The sequence below is a fragment of the Lytechinus variegatus genome, chromosome 3, assembly GCF_018143015.1.
Source record: "Lytechinus variegatus isolate NC3 chromosome 3, Lvar_3.0, whole genome shotgun sequence".
Classification (NCBI taxonomy): domain Eukaryota; kingdom Metazoa; phylum Echinodermata; class Echinoidea; order Temnopleuroida; family Toxopneustidae; genus Lytechinus; species Lytechinus variegatus.
Genome location: NC_054742.1, coordinates 17,672,158 through 17,696,381, shown reverse-complemented (window position 1 = coordinate 17,696,381; position 24,224 = coordinate 17,672,158). Strand labels below are relative to the sequence as shown.

Genomic DNA, 24,224 nt, shown 5'->3' with positions numbered 1-24,224 from the left:
AAAGAAATACATAAGAAATTGCAAAAAACAATAAAATACATAAGAAAGTGATTTGATATCGCAATTTTTTTCATGTACACTTGCTGAGAACACCACAAAGAGTTTCTACACCAAAAATTAGTACATTTGGAGCTTTATTTAGGGTGTTGGAGGAAAAAGTATGATTTCGCATACTAATTACGCATAAATTAGCATAACCACGTAATGGCAATTCGCATGAAATAAATTACTTAACAATCGTGTAGATTATGTCCAAGGCAACCCATGTGCCAATTTTTGGCGTGATCGCGCGGTTGACAGCCGAGATCTTAGGGGGGGGGGCCTGGGAGGCCCCCCCCCCGGCCATATCAACTTCCAAAATACCCCGGCCTAGATAGGGTTAAATGTTCAATAATGTGAATTATATTCAATACAATTCTATTGTTCTAATCTTACAATACTACAATGATCATAAGATCAATGTTCATTGATTGATTTTTAATGGAAAGGTGATTTTTTACATTTATCAGTTTAAGTGCCCTCTCTCATTAATGTTTTTATTTTCCTAAATAAAGGCCTTTTAAACATCTATCATACAGATTAAGTTATTTCCTATCAAAAGGCTATATAAAATGATTTAATCCTGAAATTCCCCCATTCAATGTTTGAGTAATTTTACTGATGTAAGGGTACCTTGTAAAAAGTCAAAGTTACATCTTTCCTGCAGGAATCCCATAGCTTTTCATTACTAATCTTCATATTCCATGATAGACCAAATATTGGTGAATGCAGGAATGCAAGAATGAAAAGACACATAGCACTCTTAGAGTGAGATTCCTGCTAAAGGCCTAGCACAGACATTGGACTAGTTGCCTAAAGGTGTAACATTCAAGGCTTTTCTCATGGATGCAGTCTTCCTAAATATTACAGTTGATATGAGAAAATTTATCTAAGACCCTTATTATATAATACAAAATTATTACAAAATAAGCCAACAAAAAAGGGAATCCAATCAATACCATAAATTAGATTGGATCCCAATTCATAAACACACAAATGAAAGTTTGCACATGGTAAACTCACAGAAATACAATTACTACTCAAAGTTTGAGAGCTGAAGAGTGCCAGTCTTACAAAGACAGATGTTAAGAGCCTGCATAACTTGTCTTTCCAGGGACGTAGAGTCTTGCAGTAATGTCCTTGTGTGAATGATTTATACTGTATTACACGCAAGTATGATGATTTCTCCCAATATGATTAAGAATATAGCAATTCCTTTTCTTTTCACCCACAACATAACACTACAAGATTTATTACCAATCTATGTATAACTGAGTTTAAAGTCTAAAAGATTCTCCATTTCTTCTTTTCCTAAGTTTTTTCCACACATATTTAAAAGGTATATTCTATTTACAATGATATATTTAAACTTTGTAAATTCTCTTCATTATTGACACAAATGTACAGATTTTACACAAAATATATCAAGAATTATTTGTTACAAAGTTGATAGCAAACTTTGAGTGAGCTTGGATTTTAATTTTGAATTCCTGTATTTCACACAATACAGGAGCAGAGACTGGACTCCTGAAAAATAGACACAAACTTCTACAAATATGTACATTCTTTGGACAAAAGAATCAAGGTGCATTAGTTATACTAATATACATACATGTATATACACACATGTTTCAACACTTGGCATGTTAATTGCACTAGTATTTTGCTTGATAAACAACATGCTAGATTTAATCAGTCAAGATAACATTTCTATGGTTATTCTGTTTTCAGAAGAAAACAAAATCACAGATAGTAGAAAATGTATTGTACATCTGAAATACTAATTGAAACCGATGACCAGGGTAGTAATAATCTCTATTAAGTGTCATTGGTAGGCTGTTAAATCATCTCAAAATAAACAAAGAAAATTAGTTCTGGTCAGAGTGGCAATGATACCTGTGTCAAAATTCTACTACAGAGCTTTTTCTGAGCTGTGCTTTTTTTAAAATAAATTTTGAGATACACAGTTTTAAACAATCCACCAACAATATACTTCACTGTATGTCTTAAGTACCTTATAATCAACCAGATTATTATTTTTTTATAATAAATCATTTTCCCTTTCTTCATTCACAAAGATAAAAAAATGTCCTTGTAAAAGAGAGGTGCCTACAAAATATTTTTATCTTGTAACATACTTCTTTTTCTTTTGCAAAACAGTTGCCTTTCATCCACCTATTGTAACAATCCAAGTACATTTTGGTTCTTGCTCATATCACACTTTGCATATTTTAACTTTTCATATACTTTTTCTTCCCCATTTCAACAAATTCATAACTCATACTATTTGATAACAGATTAGTGTTATGAGGGAGCTAAAGTAATGGTATGTTACAAATAGGATGAAAATGAGAGCAAGAAATTCAAGATATGATTATAATATCAGCTCCACTGCAGAATACTAAACTTTCGGGAATGAGATATGTTTTTCACATAGAAAATACCATTTTCATGGGTGTACACTTGCTGCAAAAGCACAGCCTAATGAGAATGAATCGCTTCATTGAATGAAATTTCAAAATATGACCAACTAAGGAATATAAATTAATTGAAATAGGGATAAAAGCTGGCATTACATGGATTTGGTGATCCTGAGTACAAGCTACATCACCTTTCATGTTGTATAATAGGAGAGTTTTCAAACTGCTGAAAATCACTTAGAAAATGGCATTAAACCAAGATCATCATCACTCTTATCCAACTTAACAGGGTCCAAAGTAAAAGGTTAGAAAATTGTAGACCCCAATCGGCTCTTTTTTCATATGTTCATTCAAGAAGAATTGACACATAAATATACCTTTATAATTATTCATAGGGAACAGTAATCATGATATCGCAAATGATGATAATCAGATACCTAAATTAGATATATCATGTAGCCCTTACTTAAAATCGAAGGAAATGGTTTCATTGTATTTCTAGCAGCAACCATTATTAATATCTTCTTCATATTAGCTGCTGAAGAAGATCACTAAAGGCATCTAACTCACTTCCAATAGCAGATGAGAATCGTGAGTTGAGAACATGTACATCCAAAGAACCCATATTATCAGTGATAATCTGGTTAGGAGAATAAAAAAACAAATGAATACATCAACCATGACAATAGATGGAATATTAAAGCGATTATAAACCTCTTGATTACTTAGTTCCCATTGGCTAATTGCTTGAGACCATGTATCTTTTCAATTTTTCATTTTCAACAAACATTGCAATATAATGCATATCCCTCTAAGAAATACCCCAATATCAATAATTCCATTCACATATCATGTGAATATATATTAGGAATATGAACTGTGTGTATATATATATATTACATGTATGTTTTGTCAGGTTAACAAAAACATTATGGTTTGCCCTTGCTTCAACATAATACAATTCTCTGTAACAGTAACAATACATTATGCAAATTTTCATATCACCCTTTATACTGCAAAATCTACGATTATTACAAATTCAGAAAAAAGATGTTTTCCACTTATATGTTGATAAAGCAAACACAAAATTTCATTGTTCACACTCCCACAATCTACCTATTCAATGTACAGTAGAAGTAAACCACCTACTATTTTGCACCACCTTCTTTGAACAATGTTGTTCAGTGATGTATAATCTTACACGCCTAATATCTTTAGAATGGTTGGTAAGTCAGTCTATTTAGTAAAATAAGTTTCATAATTCATTTCTTTTCTTCAAATCAATCATACTTGGATCTCCTATTTATTGACACACCCCATATATGTGATGAATGATGTTTGTTACATGAGTTACTCACCATTTCTGGTTTTCTACCTGCTACACCCCATCCTGTAGCTGCATGATCATTGGCTAGAGCAAGAGCTGATAACCTGAATATTCAAACATTATGAAAATGATTAGAAACTTATCAATAATAAAAAGTAATTCAGACAAAATTAATCACATTTTTTTTCTTAAAGTGAGAAAATAGGAATTATTTATGTGGATGCAAGTCCTGTGCAAGTGTACACCATCTACCATTTCCGGTTTTATATATATCATTATAAGATAGCCACTAATTGCATTTTGAGAAATATCCCATGCCCCATCAATAATTGAATATGCCCTACCCACTAATATGTATGTATTCATTAGAATCAAAATCATATTAATGTATGAACTATAAACTCACTTCATGACAATCATGAACTTACCTTCCACGCGTAAACTGCTCTGTTTTGACCGGTCCAGAGTCATTCTCTAGTAGTTCCCAAACATAGACCTTGGATGCAATGTCCATCACAAAGAATACAGATGGTCTGGATCTGGACCATGATATTGCTACTATGGACATTCCTTGTGTGGAATTAGGCCAACTCACAAGAGGAGTACCTTGATAAAGAAAAAAATTAGAGCATACAATGCATTGATCCTATTTCTAAAGGAAATTTCAATAAATTACTGCTTGTTTACCTTTTATTTTTGAATTTTTGAGTTTGAAATAAAATCAATGATTACACAATTTCAAAGTTAGAATAAATATTCGATTTTACCCCTAAAATAAATAGAAGTACAATGAAATTGCCAATATTATTTACGTAACAATCCTTTTGATAGATGTTTCACATTTTTCACAATTTATGGACTATCATGTTTAAAATCATGCAATGTTTAATTATTCAGTTCCCCAAAAATAGTTGTAACCATAAAAAATATACATGTATATAAGGGTGAAAATCATGTTATTGCCGAATTCTCAAATACGCTCACCTCTTTCGGTACTGAAGAGTTTTATACTCCCATCTCCACTGGCAGCCTATGGTGGAAAACATAAAAGGAAATGAGAAGTATAATTTGAAGTGTAATATATATCTATATTAGTAGTATATTTTCAATTTGTGGAAAGAAGTGACTTTGATAGCAAATTGTAAAGTGACTTGAACTGAATTTGATTGAGTAAAACCTATAAGACCAATGGAATAAATTCAAGCAGTGAACGTATTGTTCGGAGGGGGAATTAACTATTGTTTCACCCCCCCCCTGGAAAAGTATGACATCATAGATTTATGCCCATGCAAAAAACTCAAAGAAGTTCAAAACTATTAGTAAGCAGTCTAAATATGGAAACTAATTTAGTAACTTAACTTACCAAGAAGCATGGGAGATTAAATGGCGAGAAGTCTATGCATTTGACTCCAACTGGAACACCTAGAAAGACAGGTCAACAAAAATGACTTCAAAATATTATAAACACAAATCTTCAAGAAATCATAATCAAAATATTTTTCCAAATGAGCAACTGCAATATGCCTTTTGCAGGTGGTATTTAATTTTTAGACAAAAAAAATTGTATACTGGTATGTATCATAATTGTTTCTAAAAAAACTTGTTTTCATATAGGAAATTAGAGGTTGCCACTGGGGCAAACATAATATGTTCCATGCCATGCGAAATGAAGGCAGTGTATTCTTTATTTACTTGTTGCTCTGCATATATGTAAATCAACCACATGATAACTTGTTGCAGATGGATTGGATTTGGGTTTTTTGTGTGTGACAAATATCACAAAAACACAAGATCTACTAATACAAATACAACTTCCTGGGATCGTAACACAAAGTTTAGCAACTGATCAGACAACTGATTTTTTTAAATTAACTGCACATAATTATCAATGCTATCAATCTAAAACCATCCCTTTAGTATTTAAGCTTATGAGACCATAGACCTTATCACTGATGAAATCTGTCTCTTTTTTTTCTTTTTTTTTAGTTTGACAGATAAACTGACTTTGGTTTCATACAGTATCATTTAAAAAAACACAGATCTAACCCTCACCATCATTGGTCAAAAAGTACTTGGGGGAAACCCTCTCTGTATTCCGTGCCCCATGTGAGATGAACCCCTGCAAATAAAAACATCAAACAATTTTTTTTTATTCTACCGCATGTATGTCATCTATTCCTAATTCATGGAATATAAGCACAAAGTATTAGATTAGATATTGTCATTAAATTTCACTCCTATAAATGAAAATACATGAATACGTTTATCTGAGTTACAATATTAAACCCTTTCCTGAGTAAAACAGCTAACTCAACCAACGCAAGGTTTTGACAAATGCCTGGCTCAAGTTCAGTAATCATCTCTCAATGTCTGCACCATACAGCAGTCAGCATCATAAAAACACTTTCTCTGTCACAGTCTATTCAATCAGTGTTAAGAGTTTGCTTTTCATTCTACAACTTTTCATATGGAACCTTCCAAGAGAATCCCCCATTCTTTGGGTGTATTCATGTATTGTTTGTATCAACAATGGTGATACTTCCTGTCAGTATGACAGCCCTTTCATAAACCCTGTAGCTATTCTATTCAAAACAAATCCCCAAATCATTCATCAATATATTCCACATGAAATAACACACATAACTTCATGTACACAAGTTTTATATCACAAAATTTGCACATTGGACTTCCAGTCTTTTAATATTTATATTCATACCGGTATGCTATGATGAAATTTACTCTAGCTGTGAATTATAAACATATACTGGTTATTACCCCACATCAAGCAGCTCTATCCTTGAACATTTAGATTGTATACATACATGAGACCAAAAGAAAACAAACACATGTAGAGCAGACTGAGAAGTTGAAGGAGCTGTTTGGTTTGTATACTTACTGCATCTGTTGCAACAAAGAAATGATTCGGATTGGAGGGCAGAAGCTGCATATCAGTCACTTTCAGCTGATAGGTAGGTCCAAGTTCCCTGTAGTAAAAGAACATATCAATTGAAATACAAAATTTGTATGCATGTGCAGGTCAAGAGGCATGCTTTATTTTCTGATGGCAGTAAGACACCAAAACTATTATTTTAAGAATCAACTCAGTTGCTAATTCTTTTAAATATGAATTTATGATAAAATTCAATTTCAAACTGTAAGAATGATAAGCATTCATAATCAAGGAACTCTGCTTTACTGATAACAATAACATCTTGAAATACTGATATGTTCATAATAAAACCAAATTTACTAAACTTTGCAAAGTCAACTGAAGTAATAGATCCTGGGGCGGTATTCTGAAAACGTTCTTATCTTAATTTTGTTCTTATCTACGTCACGTTCTCAAATTGGTATTCTGAAAACGTTCTTATCTTTTTCTTATTTTTTGTTCTTATCTTTTTCTTATCTTGCTTTCCATCCTATGCTGAGCGCGTAAATTTATTACATGCGCACATAATACAAAAGCGCGCTAAAAAGATAAGAACAAAATAAAGATAAGTGGTATTCTGAAAACGTTCTTATCTGTTATCTTTCATGATATTTATGATAACATTTAAGATATATAAAGGGTTATCACATCTCACGATGGTTTTTTCCTTGCTCAAAATAGATGGCCACTGGTAATAACGATCATTCTTTCTTTTTTCACCTTTTTTTTTCCTCTTTCTATCCTTTTTTCTTTTTTTTTATTCATTTTCACTTTTCTTTTTGTTGCCTGTATCTTTCATCTTTCATTTTTCATTTCTATATATTTGTTTATTCCTTTGATTTTTATTATCTCTTCCTTGGTTTTTTTTATCTTTTTCCTTGGTTTTATTTTTTGTTTATTTTTTTTTTCCCTTTTTTTCCCTTTTTTTTTCTTTTCTTTATTTTTTTCCTTTCCCCTTTTTTCTTTTCTTTCTCCCATTTTCTTTCTATCTTCACTCTATTTTTGCAATTTTTTTTCTTCCTTTATTTTCTTTCTTTCATTCATTATTTAGTCTTTTTATTTGTTTTCTTCATTCATTTTATTTTTTCCTTTTTCTTTCTTTCTTCCTTCCCCTAATTTTTAAAGCTTTTTGTTTCCTTATTTTTCTTTAATATCTTTCTTTCATTATTTTTTTCTTTGTATTTTGGGGTACTTTTGTATCATTTTTTCGTTCGTTCAATTTAATTTTCTTCTGCTTTCTGTCACTTTTGCGTCATTCTTTCTTCTTTTTTAAAAATTAATTTTAGCTCATTCTTTTTTCGTTCGTCCTTTATTTACTCTCTTTCTTTACTTTCTTTCCTCTCTCCGTCATTCTTCTATTACTTTCTTCGAATCTTTTTTTCTTTATTCTCTCCATTAATTTTTCTTCTTTTCTTTTTCTGTTTTCTGATTCATTCTTTATTTTGCCTGCCTTCTTACTTTCCCTTTTCGTTATTTTTCTGTCTTTATTTGAATTAACCTTTCTTTTGATTTCTTTCTTTCTGAGTCTTTATTTTTGCTTTAATTACTCTTAATTACTCTTTTCTCACTTATCCTTTTCTTTCTTTCTCTCTCTCTTCTTTGTTTCATTTTCCTTTTTTCTCTCTTCCTTCATCTTTTACATTTTTTATTCCTTCTTTTTCTCTTCCTTTGTTTCTTTCTTTTGTGCACGTCTCGAAATAATAATCAGTCATTGCGTATAAAATGCCTATTTTTCGCGCAATGCGCCAGAAATAGTGTACGCGCAGTACCCATGACACTCTCTTGACATGAGAAATGCTTCTATTGGTTAAACTGATAATATAAGGCCTATTTTGATTGGTAGTATCCTAAAAATGGGCGTGTTGAAGATAAGAAGGGGCAGTCCTTACAGAGATAAGAACGCGTTAAGAAGATTTTCAGAATACCGATTTGCAACGATTTTAGTGTCTTCTTATCTCAATGAGATAAGAAAAAAGATAAGAACGTTTTCAGAATACCACCCCAGACCTTCTTTTCAGACTTTACAGCCCTTAACTACAGACAACATGAAAGATAGCTTCTGCAATGTACAAAGCACTTTGAAAATTACTCCTAACACATAATGTAGGTTTAATTCAACTGAATGGAGAAAGACCTACCTTGTTGGAATCTGCAGTTGTATAGATGAACTTTTGATGAGTTTGACTCTACCCCTGGTACCAAGCCTTTCAAAATAGAGCATATATCAAGAATATTTAAAGCATAAATAATGTCAGAACTGAAAATTGCTATGTAAATATATCACAGAACCCCTATCCTATATATCTAAGAACTCACCTCTTGAAATTTTTTATAAAATTCTATATTGCTGGATGATCAATATCACAGCCAAGCTGGCAATACAGGACCAATTTACAGGTTGCAGTGTAATAGTCACCCAATTGTATATTGTTTGTGTGGGACATTGGTAAATAATATTCTTAATATTACAGCCTATATGCTACAACACATATTCAAATAAACAAAAAGCTCTAAGGTATATTGTACATGAATCACAAAGAAGGAAATGTTACCTTGTGGTCAATTGCAATTTAGGAAATACAGTGTAGCCGGATAGAATATGTACAATTTAGCCATACCATTGTGTTACATAGGGTACACCTGGTGGGTGTTTCATAAAGCTGTTCTTAAGATACGAATGACTTTACGCACGACTGGTGATCCTTTCTTGTGCTATGTGATATCACTGTGTAATTGAGTTATGACCTAAGAACATGTTCCAGTCATGCGTAAAGTCGTTCGTATCTTAAGAACAGCTTTATGAAACACCCACCTGGGGAGCATTTCATCAACATTTTCATCCGACAAGCTGTCAGATCTGACAACTTTCCTTGATAATGATTGGCTGAGAATCACTCTTGCCATAGTAACTGTCAGATAAAACAGGACTTGTCGGATAAAACATCCGACAAGTCCTTTCATGAAACACTCCCCTGGTAGTGTTACTTTCGTACTACCTAGCTTGAATGCACTCCTGAGTTAAATCTCACGCAATCAATTATATAATTGGATTTTTTGTTGTTGATTATATGATACATTTAAGTATACTTACCAAGATCAGACTCTGAACCCGCATCATCAGGCTTGTCAATCTCTATGACAACCTACAATTAAAAATATGAAAATTTAATAAACATTGATTAATGATCCAAGATGAAGAAGAATGTGAGTCAAGTGAATGACCTACATTGCTGTTAACAACTACTTCCAAGTGCAGCTAATTAATGGTTTACATAATTAAATTGTGTAATTTCTTCTCCAATGTATATATTAAATGTTCTACACAAATAATCTTACGGATGCTGCAGAAAAATAATTCATGTTTTAAAGGCATATGATAAGTAGCAAAAATATCTGAACATACCCAGAAACTGATGGTGCCTTTCTCATCCACTGTTGCCAACTGAAAGGAAAATCCCACTGAGTCATCTGGAAGATAATAAAACATATACTTCTTCAATTTTTACAACAATCATAGCCTCCTCTTTCACCCAGTTTTAGCAATAGCCTGAAGATGAAAAAATGATAAATTCACAGCAAAGTCTCAAATTACTCTCAAATGAATTGTGATGTTTACAAACCAATCAAATTTCAAACTTCATAAATGATGTAGTTACATACTAAGACAGGGCAAAGCTGGTGATGGCCTATGTTGTATGATAAAAATATATTCTTGTACTGATAATCAAAACTATCAGAAGAAACAAATATGAACTCTGCACATCATTAGAATCACCTTACCCATGAGGCAGTATACAACTCATTTGGTCTATTGATTACAACTCACCACTCAATCTATTGTTCTCTATTGTAACAAATGAGTCATCACATAGAGCAATATATGAAGTACTTCACATCTTTCTGGGTTCTTTGAAATAGGTATATGATGATACTGGTATTGTACTCTAACCAGGACACAACATAGAACAATAGAACTATTGCGAACAATCCATGGTCATGGAACAATGACCACTAACCTCAGTACAATGGTAAAATAGACAATGTGAGATTCTATATGATTGCTAATCTTGTATGAATTACTTTCAATTCTCTCTTATGGTATGATAAATAATGATAAACCTGTAGTAGATCACACATACAGATATCTGAAATGAATAATCATTTTAGTTATTTTCTCTGAATTCAATATAATACATGTAGCTACCGGTGCATGTAGAAACAAAACATTGTTGTGATGTACATAGAGAGAATAATTTTTATCACTAATTCATTTATTTAGCATGTATATCCATTAAGGGATGATTTCTGTTTATTCTACATTAACAAATTTATTGTATATTAATAGTTATACAAGCATACTTTGCAATACAATAAAATATGTCAAAGATCCTGAAAGTATATGTAACTAAGCTGAATAGCTGCTGAACCTATATTCCTATCATTCTGCTTACCATTTAAGTTTGACTTGGTTGTTGCTTTCTGTGCATCATCTGAGCTGATAATAGGTTGCATAGCAGCCACTCTACTATGATGACTCTCCTCAGGACAACCAGCCTCTGTACTATAGGTTGGTACTCTAACCATTATATGACCCCAACCAAACTCACACTTCTGATGCATACTGGGAGGTTCTCTAAGATCCCATACACACACTGAACCATCAACCTAGGGGGGAATCATTTTTAAAATCCAATATTAAGCACTTCTGGAATAGGTAATCAACAGAAACAATCCATTTCATTACAATACTAATATGCTTCAATTTCGCTCAATTAAACCATTGTTAAATTTAAACAGAAGTGCAGTTCACAATACTGTTCTTTAACTTTGAAGATTTTACTTGAAACATGTAAAGATTGAAACAAATGGATATGCCTATGATCTATTAATGTTACTGTAAGTAGATATGATGATTGATATTGGGACTACCACAAATAGAGCCATCTATCATGGCAAGATACATCACATAAATGAAACCAAAATGAGGATAGAAGGACTTACTGTTCCACAGAAAGCCATTGTTGCCTTGGATGGACTAAAGGTACATGTTGTAGGAACAGACTTCAACACCAGGATCCTAGTGGTAAGTAATATAAAAAAAATTGTCAGGATTATCATACTTTATTCACAGCTATACTTTTTATAAGCTTTAAGCCAGAGTTTAATATTTTACTGATGATGATAAAACAGAGAGATACTATAGAACATTTTTTATGTATAAATATCAAATGTGAGCAATGAATGGTGATTGGCCAATAATGGAGATTTGATGTTGTACCATATGGAGATACCGGTATATTCATCCAAGATTTTAAAAAAAATATAAATGTCAAATAGAACAGTATAATGAATATGATACAAACATATAAAGAGTTATTTGATGATTACTTACTTTTGTGGTCTTGAAGGCTCATTAATATTCCAAACACACAATAGCCCTCTATTAGTTAAGCCTGCTTTCTCTAGCACTTTCTACAAATATTAAGAAAATAAACAATTGCATTTCAGTAGAAATATAATCATGAGCTCGCATGGAGTATATATCTCATCCCTTCTTTACTGACAGGAAGTAAGTTGACTGACTTGCTGTAAAGTTCCTTTGATGTCCATCCCAATAAAATAAATTTGAACATTAAAACTTTTTACTTTATCAGATTTTACATTTTTATTCTCCTTCTTTAAAGAAGATGGACAAATATATAATAGATTGTTCAACTTTGAAGAGGAAATAACAAATTTATACAATTGAGGTCTAGAATCATCAATAAATCACAAGTAATACTGATACAAATAAACCTTTTATTTGGTTCCCAGACAAGTCCTAACATTACTTCCAATTTCTAGCAAATATTCATGGAAATTCTGCTAATAATACATGTAATCTATCAAAATTTTTAACGAAATAACTGAAAAATAAAGCTAAATGTAGATGAAGTTATATTTCAAAGAATCTGGGATAAACAATTTTGTTTTAATACTGGAAAATGCATCTTCATCATTGAATGACAAGGTAAATATCATTTTTCATGACTGTAATCTCATACCTTTTTTTTTCATAATTGAATTATATAGTATGACAATACCCTGTTCAATATATCATATATAACAAGATATTAAGGTACGGTGTTATATACACCATCTCCCTTGAAAAAGAAATATATATATATGTTAGTCAATATATAACCATGGTCACTCAAGTCATGGTAATAATAAAAAATAATGCAATTATATAATTTTCAAAACATATATATTGATATTATATACCCCAAAGGAGGAATGTAATACTATATTAGTTTCTACTATCCCATGCAAATGAAGATAACATGCATATTCTATCTACATTTATTATCAACACACATTCTGTGACATTGCTACAATGAATGTACAGTAGTGCATCATGATTCATGCCTTATATCAAATAGAATGTTGATGTAGACAAAGTATTGATAAGAAATATGAAGACAAATGAAGTGTTCACCTCTAATTCCTTGCAAAATGTGCAGTCTGAATTTAAAACTAATCGCCCAAAAATAATTTTGAATCTTCAAATCCTAACATCATAATTTTCTAATCATTTCTTTTTTTTTTAGTTTACAAAGCACATTGTATATCCTTTGGTGAAATGATTCCAATTTTCCCACCAACACCTTTACAGCAACACAGGACAGTTTAAATTAGAAACCAGACAACCCATACTGTTATTTCTTTCTTACAGCTCATCTCCAATTTTAGAAGCAAACTGAAAAAGGTTCGAAAAACTGACTAAAGACGGTGTTGAATAATCTGCATTGGATATGAATATACATGTACAAGCTCATACATGTACAACGATCAATATTTCAAGAAAACTTCCTTGTATTTCTAAACTGCTTCCAACATTTATCAGTCAATTTTGATTTCAGCTACATGTGGAACAATTGACATGACCTGTTCCATTCACATAGCTAATCATATAGTTTTAGGGCAAAGGGTAATCTCATTAGTTTGACACAAGCACATCAAGGATGCAGTCAAGGCTGAATAAAGCTGGATAAAAGTTTCTCCCACAGGTGAATCACTTACATAAATTAGTCCTTTCAATTTCATAAAGAACTTTATCAAAGACCCTATTTGCCTCGCTTTTATATTTAAATTGGGGCAGAATAATTCATATAATGTCAATTCTACAATTGTCTCACACATGACAATCAAAGTTAAATTATGATCTAAACATGCGTGAGGTCCTATCAAACTGGAATGAGCTGTAGCTTCAACTCGGCTGAAATCAATCCTATGTTGACAAGTTAATACTTTATGTACATTTATTGTTAGAATTAGTACATTAAGCATTTTGTTTATATTTCAAAGAAAGGGTAACTGACACTCACCAAATCTTTGTCATCAATGTTCATTAAATCCTGTGCAACACAGCACACACATTGTGAGTGGTGGAATGGTGTTTAACAGTTGATATGGAGTGAGTGGTAGAAGTGGTAGAGTGGGGCATTAATCACATTACAAACAAAAGGGAGTGAGAGTATTATAATAATAATACAGTAAAATATATTAGTTACATAAAATACATATGAATTGAAAAAGTAGTAGCAGTAGAAGAATAGTAGTAGTAGTAGTAGAAATAGTAGTTATAGTAGTAGTAGTAGTAGTAGTAGTAGTAGTAGTAGTAGTAGCAGCAGTAGTAGCAGCAGTAGTAGTAGTAGTAGTAGTAGTAGTAATAGTAGTAGAAGTAGTATTAGAAGCAGCAGCAGTAGCAGTGATATAGAGTGAAAGGATAGTTCATTGTTAGTATAATCAGTTTGATTACATAATTGTATGTAAAGACAAGGGTGATTTTCAAGAAAATATTACACAAAAGAAAAATATAAGCATGCAGATAATCCAGACCAAAAGAAGAGAAGAAAAACAAAATTTATATATATCCCCAAAATATGTTTAAAGGGTAAATAGACAAAAATAATCATTAAAGATGAGTAAATGAAAAGTTCAGAGGGAAAACACAAGAAAAATATAAATTAAAAACTGAAAATTAAATCAAAATTTGAACCAATTCTGAAAGTAATGAAATCTACAGAATTATATATGAAAAAAATAAGCATTTACCCCTGCACAATGTAATTCATTACTACAGCAATGCTCATGCTGACAGTGAAATGCAATGACAGCAACAGCATTGCTGTCAGCAATGCCGACAGTGAAATAGCATAAGTGATTCTTTTGAGATCTTCTTTCTTCCTTTTTTTTTTGGGGGGGGGGATTTTCATCTTCGTCTTAGACAGGAAACTACCTTTGATCTTGAATTCAATGACCTAAAAGTTTACTCATATAATCATTAATACATGATATTCCTTGTTTACAAGCTTCATAGAATAAGAAAAATAATCTATACAATTTCAATTCTGTTTGTAATACTTTGACTTTATTGACTGAACATGGTAACATTTCTGTTGATTTCATGTGATTTCTTAAATCTCTGATAAACATCTCAAAAGCCTTTTTTTTAATAAAAAATTGACTTAATTGACTTTAAACAAACTGAAATTATCATGACAAAATTTCATAGAAAAGAGACTCAAATTAACTTCATAATCTAAAATCTCAACCTTTGTTTTAAGGTCTTCATGTTGATACGACAACACGCCAAACCTCAAATATAATTACCAATATGTCCAAGTTTCATGAAAATTTGAATTGAATTGAAATAGGTTTTTTACTTTCAAAGTTATGATAACATCCCAAAAACTTTTTAGGTTAAAATTTTGATGATGACAACGGTGCCAATACCGTGATAAGAAAGGAGCAACTACATGTATGTTCTACTTCTGCAATGCAGTCATGAGAACAAAAACGATTAGAAAGCAACTTTGTCCTATTGGAAGTATATTTTTCAGCAAAGTCTATGTCTATTTTTATTGTTTGTTATTTGCACCAAAAAAATTTTTTTTTTGGGGGGGGGCAGATTAAAAGTGCAATTATTAATACAAAAGTTGCTCACACAATCAGTTGACTGGAATTAGAACATCATTCAAACATTTCATTAACAAAACAACAATTGCAAAAAAAAGTGTCAATAGATTTGAAGGCTATTTCAAAATGCATTTTGTAAAATACTGAGTTACTTTACAAATAACTTAAGAAAAAACTAAAATATTGAAACATAGAAATGGGTTTTTCAACCACTCAAATTTGAAATATGTAAATCTTTGATATACATCCTGTAAAATTGTATTTCCGAATAAAGCAGTTTTTTATTTCCAAACTTCAAATGTAATCATATCAAATTTATAAGTTGAATGTTAAATAGTAAGGCTAACATATTGCCACATCATATTCTTGTTCATAAATCTTCCATAAATGAAAGTTTTAAAAATAAAATTTATGAAACAGCTTCCTGGTGATAAAAAGTGGCTTGACATTAATACCTATAAAGCAGGATTTCTTTTGATTACTAATATAAATATACAGTTGAGTTGTCATAGCGCATAATATATAAACAATCTAAGAACTTTTTAATCAGGAAAAGTTCATTTGAATAATGAACATATTACTCAGTCATTTAAATTACATATAAGATAATTTACAAGTGGAAGTCCTGATACTTCCTTTCAGATAGGACTACAAACATACATAATAAAAATTGGTACATAATTGTATTTTACTGGGAGAGGGGAAGTGCTTATAAATACAATATACATTTTCATTTCATTATCAATTCTTTTCTTGATATTGTTTTCTCACAAGAAAATGATGAATGATAAAATTCATCCAATATACCAGAACTCATTCAACCAAAGAAATATTTGAATGAATAACTTACTGTTTTAGGCATAGAATGCATGGTGATGATTAAGTTTGTTTGAACTGGGTGAATTACTACTCTGACGATAGAACGCCCTGCAAGAAAAGATAAAGATGGCTAAGAGTTTAAGATAGTTGGCTTACTTACCCTTTGTGGATAAACAATTGTATTCAAATAGGTAATAAGTCTGTATTTTTTAAATCGTGGTATGAAAAGGGCATTAGATTAATGACTTAATTGACGATAAGGGGCATTTACTTACTCACGATGAATATGAACACAAATTTTGTTTTAAAGTGAATTATTTGTTTTATTTTTCTATAAAATCAAACAATAAAATGTCAATATTGAATAAATATAGAAAATCCTTTGATACCTTCACATATCAAAATATTAGTGAAAAATATTCGGTGAAAAATGAAATGAATGATCCATTCAACTCAGCTGTGCCTCATTGAATGGATTATTTCATCTTTTGACTCATGAAAGCTAAATGATAGTAGTTGCAGTAAAACACTAATTTCGTGAGAAAGTCTGTAAAACCAAGGTTAGCATGACTATATCATCAAGTCTGTAAACCAAGGTTAAGTATGACTATATCATCTGGTACAGTTACATAAACTGAACTTTGTGAAATCATAAAATCTAAGCTGAAATACGATCACACTGAAGATCGCCAACACAGATAGGCACACGTGGGACAGTGTATTATTATTGCTGGAATAAAGACCCGACGGAAGTGACCGAATACGCGCTTATTTTGCTTATTTCTCAGAAATTACACTGTTTCTTCTAGGAACCTTTGGCACATATTTTTTATTCATACAAACAGACACTTGTGTGGTCATTATATTAGATTCTGTAAAAAGTCATTTTGATATCGTTACCACAACTGGCATTTATCTTGAAGTACTCTATCCGTTGAACTCACAAACATTAATTATTTGTATATAAGGTCATTACTATTTTGCACATAACTACTATGCCTTACTATTTGGCCCTTTGTATAAAATATAAAAAAAATACTGCAATGACAGCAATGTTTGTTTTCGTAAGATAAAAACAAACTGCCCAATCAATATCAGTTGTATCGTTTGCTAAAGATGACAGATTTGTTATGAAAGCTGGTTAAAATTGCTACAGTATAAAATTTCTATTAAAAAATTATATGATGGACTGTAAAAAAATGTACACGTCTATGAATATAAAATTAACTGGCATGTTAACTAGGACAAAAGTTTAGCCTTGGCTGTCTGACCAGAAACTATGGTTGAATATAGAATGGTACATGCTTTTGCAAGGGAAAGGCATGCCATTTTATAACTTTTAAAACACAAATATGTACCTGTTCAACAAGTAAGCCTTGCCAGTGCATTGGCTTTAAAGCATTTTACAATTGACAGAAAATATATATATAAAAAATAAATTTCTTTGCCCACTGCTTCACATTTAAATGGCAACTTGTTTCATAATAACACAATCTTACAATAATCATAATAAATGTCAGTTTTTATTAACGTTGAACATAACATTTGTACAATTCATTTCATTGTAAGTCTATCACAAATGGCCACAAAAAATCACGATCATATTATGAAAATACTAATTGTATTTACCGGTATTCATATTAAAAGACCCTGATTACTTTTGCAAAAAAATAATAATAAATAAAACCTAAATACCTTGTAGTATAGGAGTACCAGTATTCATAAGTGTATAACCATCACTGAATACAATACTCCTCTTATTACTCTCCAGCTTGCCTCCTACTCTATTGGCCAATTGCTCATCTAACAGGACAGAGATCAGCTGATAACAAAAAATATGGAGTAAAACATGATAACATGGTCAAAATTTGAAGAATAATAACATTTTGACATAGAGGTAGTATTACTTTATTTCAAAAGTCAATACTGTGTATTCACATATTCTCTATGCCCCGTTTGGGGAAAGAGGGTTGCAGGCATTTATGAAATTACAACTCAACTTTTGTCCAATTAAAAGATTGGTTTATGCAAGATTCTTAAAGAGATAGGTATATTCTACAACCTAGTGTGACACTGACACAAGTATCTCACATCAGAAAGATTATTTAAACTTACTACAAACAAAGATCAAATCTTTCTTTACATTACCTGAGTGGCATTCTCCACAAAGCGATTGAACTGTAATGAGTTTGTCTCTCTTTCTAGTGGTACTTCATCACTCTCTCCTTTGACATTGCTTCCTGCCAAAGATTAAAAAAAAATCATATCATATCGACAATAATATATATATATAAACAATAAACTGAAATGAGAGAACCTGGGGAAATATACAAAATAGTTTTTTCTCAGACGTTTCATCAAGCACACTCATTCACAGGAGATATGTAACAGCTTGTGAAATGAAAATTCAATTCATCAATTGATTCTATAACCTTACAAACAATCAAATTGATTGGGTAAAAGAAAATTGTAATCCTTGCAAAAGAGGATACAAACTGCTTAACACTTTCTAAAGCCAAATTTTCAATTAATTTATTGTTTGATATCACCCATAACACAAAAAATCAATAACAAATTTTGAAGAAGAAAAAAACGAAACAAACAAATAAGTTTCCACTGTTTTATGCAGATATATGTAGAACTAAAAATATATAACAAATGTAATGTACAGAGAATAACACAGAATCTGTTATAGAACTGGCAAGCTTTCACTAAATAGCATTGCATGTAAATAAAAACCTACATACTTGTAACCCCAAAATGATGTTGATAAAGGTATCTTCATGAAAACTAATTTACTAAGCCTAATGCCCCCGCCCTCCCTCTCCTCCTCCTCTTAGCTTGAAAATAATTATAATTTGAATTTACCTCCTGTAGCAGCACTACCTTCTTGTGGATGTTGGGTCCATCTATCATTCTTATCAATCTCTTCAGTCTGTATATCACGATCTAAGTTATCATCATTGCACTGTACAAAAGCCTGAATAGAATGAGATTCAATGAACATCAATCCCTTGACCTTTGACCTCATACCTTTACAATAAATGCAAGGTTGCCACATCAACCAACTGCATCCCATTTAGCATTATACAATAAACCCACATCCATCATCCAAAAGAGATGCAAACTCTAATACATTCAAAAGCAATATTGAGGATGGAAAGTAATAATGGCACAGTTGGTAGAGTATCCATCTCACAACAAAGAGTTTCAAGCCCCGGCAATGTCAGACCAAATCAACATTAAAAGATGGGAGTTTCTGCTACCCTTGTTTGGCATTCAACGATTTGAGGGATAGAGCAATGTCAATCTGGCACTGCACGGTGGCTGCCTGGCCCAAGATGAACAAAATTAACGTCAGAGTATTTCTATATCAGATTCTATTTCAAACATATAATATGGATGGATTCAATTTAAATTAAATCAAAATTCAATTTTCATATACCTGTTAACTAAATATCAGTTTGGTGCAAGCTACAATTAGAGTCAAAAGTTCAGCTACACCAAAGTAATTCCATACATATCAATTTGACAAAACTGTAAAATCTCCAATATCATAAAAAATATTTATCCAACTATGAGAAACTTGGTATCAATCAAAACTTAATAATAACAATAATAGCTGGACTTGAATAGCATTTTTTGGCCAAGGATACAAAGAGCTTGATATTATTACCTCGGCCTTAGCTGAGCTGCCTATATTCATGCAATCAACCATTTGAGTTTTGCCTGATATGTTTCATTTGGAAGTAAATCTCAAGGTTAGTTTTTTAAAAGAAATGTCATATAGAGATATCATGAAATACCTGTTTAGTGTTTGAGCGGCCAAAGCTTGCGATGTAGCGGTCATATTCCCTAACAGGAGGCATATCAAAGATATCAAAACCTGTTGAGTCAAGGTCAATCAAGGTCATGAGTTCTTGACCTCTTTTCTTAGTCCTTTGAGAAACCTGATCACTAATCTCACGCTGCTTGGCTGCTACAAAATTAATAAAGGTACGCCCTGTTCGAGAAGTGGTTGGACGGGTGTTTGCTGCAAAAAAAAATAACAAGAATTAGTATCTGTCACCATTGTTCTCACAATGAAGCATTAATAAACAACCATAAGGTGTTAAACTCCACATTCCAAAATGTAAGACATCATTTTACTGAATGCTATTTTGTAAACAAAGATTACGTCAATTAATTTATTATCATACCTCTAATATTACTTTTCTTGTATTAATAGCTATGACAAAAAATATTTCTAATTATTATCATACCTTCATATCACCATCATCATCTGCCATTTCTATTGCACAGTCAGGATACTGAATGACATCTGCTGATTTTTTTTAAACAAACACTTTGAGAACTACAGTGTAACTATCAACCAGATTATTTCAATGTCATTTTGGCAGGGAATAATACAATTCGAATAAACAAAGTAGAACAATGTCTAAAACAAGGAAATAATTGTATGAAATAGCAGCTCATGAAACTTACCACTTGATTGTTGTGATCTTGAGTCACGCTAAAGAAGGAACAATTTCAAATATCATATATAAGATACGTAATACATGTAATCCCTTATTTACAAATTCAATAAATTTTTAAATTAGTGAAAAAGCAGAGACATATACCTATAGAAAATATGACCAACTTCAAGTTATTAATTTATATCTATTTCAACCAACAACAATTTACATGTTAATATTTTTTTTATTCATATGCCTCCTGAAACTGCATTTAAATCAATAATAATATTTGAAAACATCACATTACAAGAGGAATTTTGGGAAATCCTTCATTCAAAGTCAGATTTTTTAAAACTATAGCACCCAAGACCTTTGAAAAGATAATACAATTATTGGCATATAAACCTAAAACAGTTATGTCTAAAATTGAAAATGTCCCTCTGTCACGCCATATTCCACATCCATCATGGCTTGCTTCCTTTCATCCATAAACATACAAAGTTAATTGCTCATTTTTAAATCATAAACATAAGATATCAAATTAATCAATATAACAGTATACAATTGAACAGAAGATTGATAATAATAGATATAAAATATGAACTTGATTGATGTTTGTATTGTATCCTTATGTATTTTGTTTTATTCTATGACACTGACATAGGACATAAAAATTAATCTGTCTATAACAGTCTATTGATTATGAGCGTTAAATTTAGTTTTGTAACAAGTATAAATTTATCAGTCAGTTATCATATGGGCAAATCACAGTGGCTACAGTGCACAATGCACTTAGTAGTCTCATCGACTTGCATTTTGCTCCCACAGAGAAGTGCAACACCTTGAATATTTTACAAGAAGTTTTGGTTATTGTAAATAATTCATTTTTTAATCAAATTTAATGCAATTTTGAAATTCATGAATGACTTTTGGGTTGACCTACATGCAAATATCAAGTCAATTCATACATAATGGATACTCAGTAAAGGAATTCCAAGAGACCATCAATTACCTGTTCATTACGACAACTTTGTTTATCTAGGGGAGAGGGAAGGGGCAGGCAATAATAGAATATGAAACACTAGAACTGATTTTATCTTTACATGCAAAAAAAAAAATTATATTAGATAGATCAGAATTTTCACGGTAAAGCCAATTGTATTTAATTTGACTGTAAGTAATACTTACTGATTCTGCACTTCGTCTCAAAGCTTCATTCTCAGCAGCCATTGCTCTCCTTAGGTTATCAATCTCACTTGGCATCTGAGAAATAAGATCATCATTCAAACCAAGCAAATGTCACACCATTCCAATGAATATCAATAAACTCTGTGATTTTGATAAATCAATAATCATTCAAATGTACAGAATCAAGGGAAACAATATCAAACTGTAGTAATTCAGTGTTTGTTCCAAAGTCCTTCCCCGCACCCATATACACTTGTGTTTGGAGGGGGAGGAGGCTGGGGTAAAAACACAGATTTACTGCAGTTTAACACTGTTTCTTTGTGTAAATTGACTTGGTCTCTTCCTATACAGAATATAAACATAACATATGTTATATTATATTCTGCATCATTAAAATTAGCTTGGCTGCCTAAATCTAGGCCATTCCATATAAACTAATAAACGTTTTTTCAAGGTCCAACCCTCATTTTTCTCACTGTTCCAGCAATGATTTGAAAGCATCACAAGTTTTCACATTACAAAAAACAGAGACAAATCATTTCAGGAAGGTTCCACATATAGGGAGTCAGATCTTCTCATGCCAATGCCCATCTTATGATATGCATCCAGAGATTTCACTCATGAGTTTATGTGAATAAGATTTTGGTGAGCATTTTACCCTAGATCACATTTGCAAAAGATTTCTCGCTACTAATTAACCTGGATGGACCCAGAATCTCCACAAGAGTACACAAAAGAACGGATATCAACAAAAACTTACTACAGGATCGTCATTGTCTTCTTCATCATCATCTTCAAAGTCATCATCATAATCCTGAAAACAAAAACAAAAATATAATCCAGTAGATTCTAAATAATTGAGCTGCAAAGAAAAACCTTGCTAGATGCTAATAAATGGCACATTATGAATTAAATACATGATCAATATGAGTATCATTTTTATCATATTTGTTACTGACACTCTTCTTATACTTTGATTTTCACTTTCACAATAACTATCGTTATTGTCATCATCATCATCAACATCAACACAATCAACACCAACAATTTTGTTACAATTTTATTTCAAATCTTTTACAGTTAAATATTATGAGAATGAATAATACTTATCCTTCCAAACTCAATGCAGTGGTTATCATGTCAATATTTGCCATCTACAGGAACATACAATACATTATGATTTTCAATGAACTTTTCAATAAATCATGTGATCAAATATGTATTTAGCACACTTACTTCAAAATCATCTTCATAAGCATAATCCTGGTTTGATTCTTCTTGATTTTGCTCATTGCTTTCTGGTGCATTGTGAATCTCCTCTCCTACATCATCCTAAATACAACAGATTAATAACAATATCATACAATAAGCATGACTGATATATCATAAAAACATACATGGTGTCTTGCTAGCAAAGAAAATAAAAGCTGGTGATATAATAATAATATAGGTTATTTACATTGCGCACATATCCACCTTGTTAGGTGCTCAAGGTGCTCCTATATTACCCGGCTAAGCTAGGCGTTCAAAGCGCACACAGGTTTTTAAGGCATTACTTCCTACCGGTACCCATTTACCTCACCTGGGTTGAGTGCAGCACATTGTGGATCAGTTTCTTGCTGAAGGAAATTACGCCATGGCTGGGATTAGAACCCATAACCCTCTGTTTCAAAGTCCGAAGACTAATCCACTGGGCCACAACGCTCCATGATATCCAGCCGCAATAAATCAAGCATCTATTAAATAATATGATCGTCCAACAAATCAGTTACCTATGTATTCAATTCAATTCCATTCATAGTCAAAAGACATAATTGAATGAGATATAAAGAATAAAATGAGAATAGAAAATTAGTAAAACTTACAGAAAGTGAAGTAAATCCATAATAAAATTCATGAGAAAAGTGTGAGAGCATGAATAAGAGTATGGTAATACACCAAACAGTGTGGCCTGTACATATGGAGAAGAATGAAAATACAAGTTACCTCATCTTCATGATTATTTTCATGCTGTCTTCTTTCTTTTTTATCTTTCTCCTCCAGTCTCTCATCTCTGCCATTTTATATTCTGATTTCCTTCTATC

General features: G+C 31.6%; 1 protein-coding gene across 1 annotated transcript in view; it reads right to left on the bottom strand.

Moving 5' to 3' along the window:
• Positions 1-509: 509 nt before the first annotated feature.
• LOC121411976 (cytoplasmic dynein 2 intermediate chain 1-like) overlaps positions 510-24,224 on the bottom strand; it is a 44,294-nt gene continuing 20,579 nt past the window's right edge. Inside the window, exons 13-36 of the mRNA XM_041604888.1 lie at positions 24,127-24,193; positions 23,377-23,472; positions 22,901-22,954; positions 22,141-22,215; positions 20,981-21,008; positions 20,302-20,528; positions 19,364-19,475; positions 18,644-18,735; positions 18,191-18,317; positions 16,527-16,603; positions 14,083-14,112; positions 12,108-12,187; positions 11,717-11,792; positions 11,167-11,380; positions 10,119-10,183; positions 9,803-9,858; positions 8,854-8,919; positions 6,683-6,770; positions 5,839-5,905; positions 5,150-5,208; positions 4,771-4,816; positions 4,215-4,392; positions 3,818-3,890; positions 510-3,099 (exon numbers count right to left, since the gene is read on the bottom strand). Coding sequence (XP_041460822.1) covers positions 2,986-3,099; positions 3,818-3,890; positions 4,215-4,392; positions 4,771-4,816; positions 5,150-5,208; positions 5,839-5,905; positions 6,683-6,770; positions 8,854-8,919; positions 9,803-9,858; positions 10,119-10,183; positions 11,167-11,380; positions 11,717-11,792; positions 12,108-12,187; positions 14,083-14,112; positions 16,527-16,603; positions 18,191-18,317; positions 18,644-18,735; positions 19,364-19,475; positions 20,302-20,528; positions 20,981-21,008; positions 22,141-22,215; positions 22,901-22,954; positions 23,377-23,472; positions 24,127-24,193 — 2,167 coding nt within the window. The 3' untranslated portion in view covers positions 510-2,985. The remainder of the gene's footprint in view (positions 3,100-3,817; positions 3,891-4,214; positions 4,393-4,770; positions 4,817-5,149; positions 5,209-5,838; positions 5,906-6,682; positions 6,771-8,853; positions 8,920-9,802; positions 9,859-10,118; positions 10,184-11,166; positions 11,381-11,716; positions 11,793-12,107; positions 12,188-14,082; positions 14,113-16,526; positions 16,604-18,190; positions 18,318-18,643; positions 18,736-19,363; positions 19,476-20,301; positions 20,529-20,980; positions 21,009-22,140; positions 22,216-22,900; positions 22,955-23,376; positions 23,473-24,126; positions 24,194-24,224) is intronic.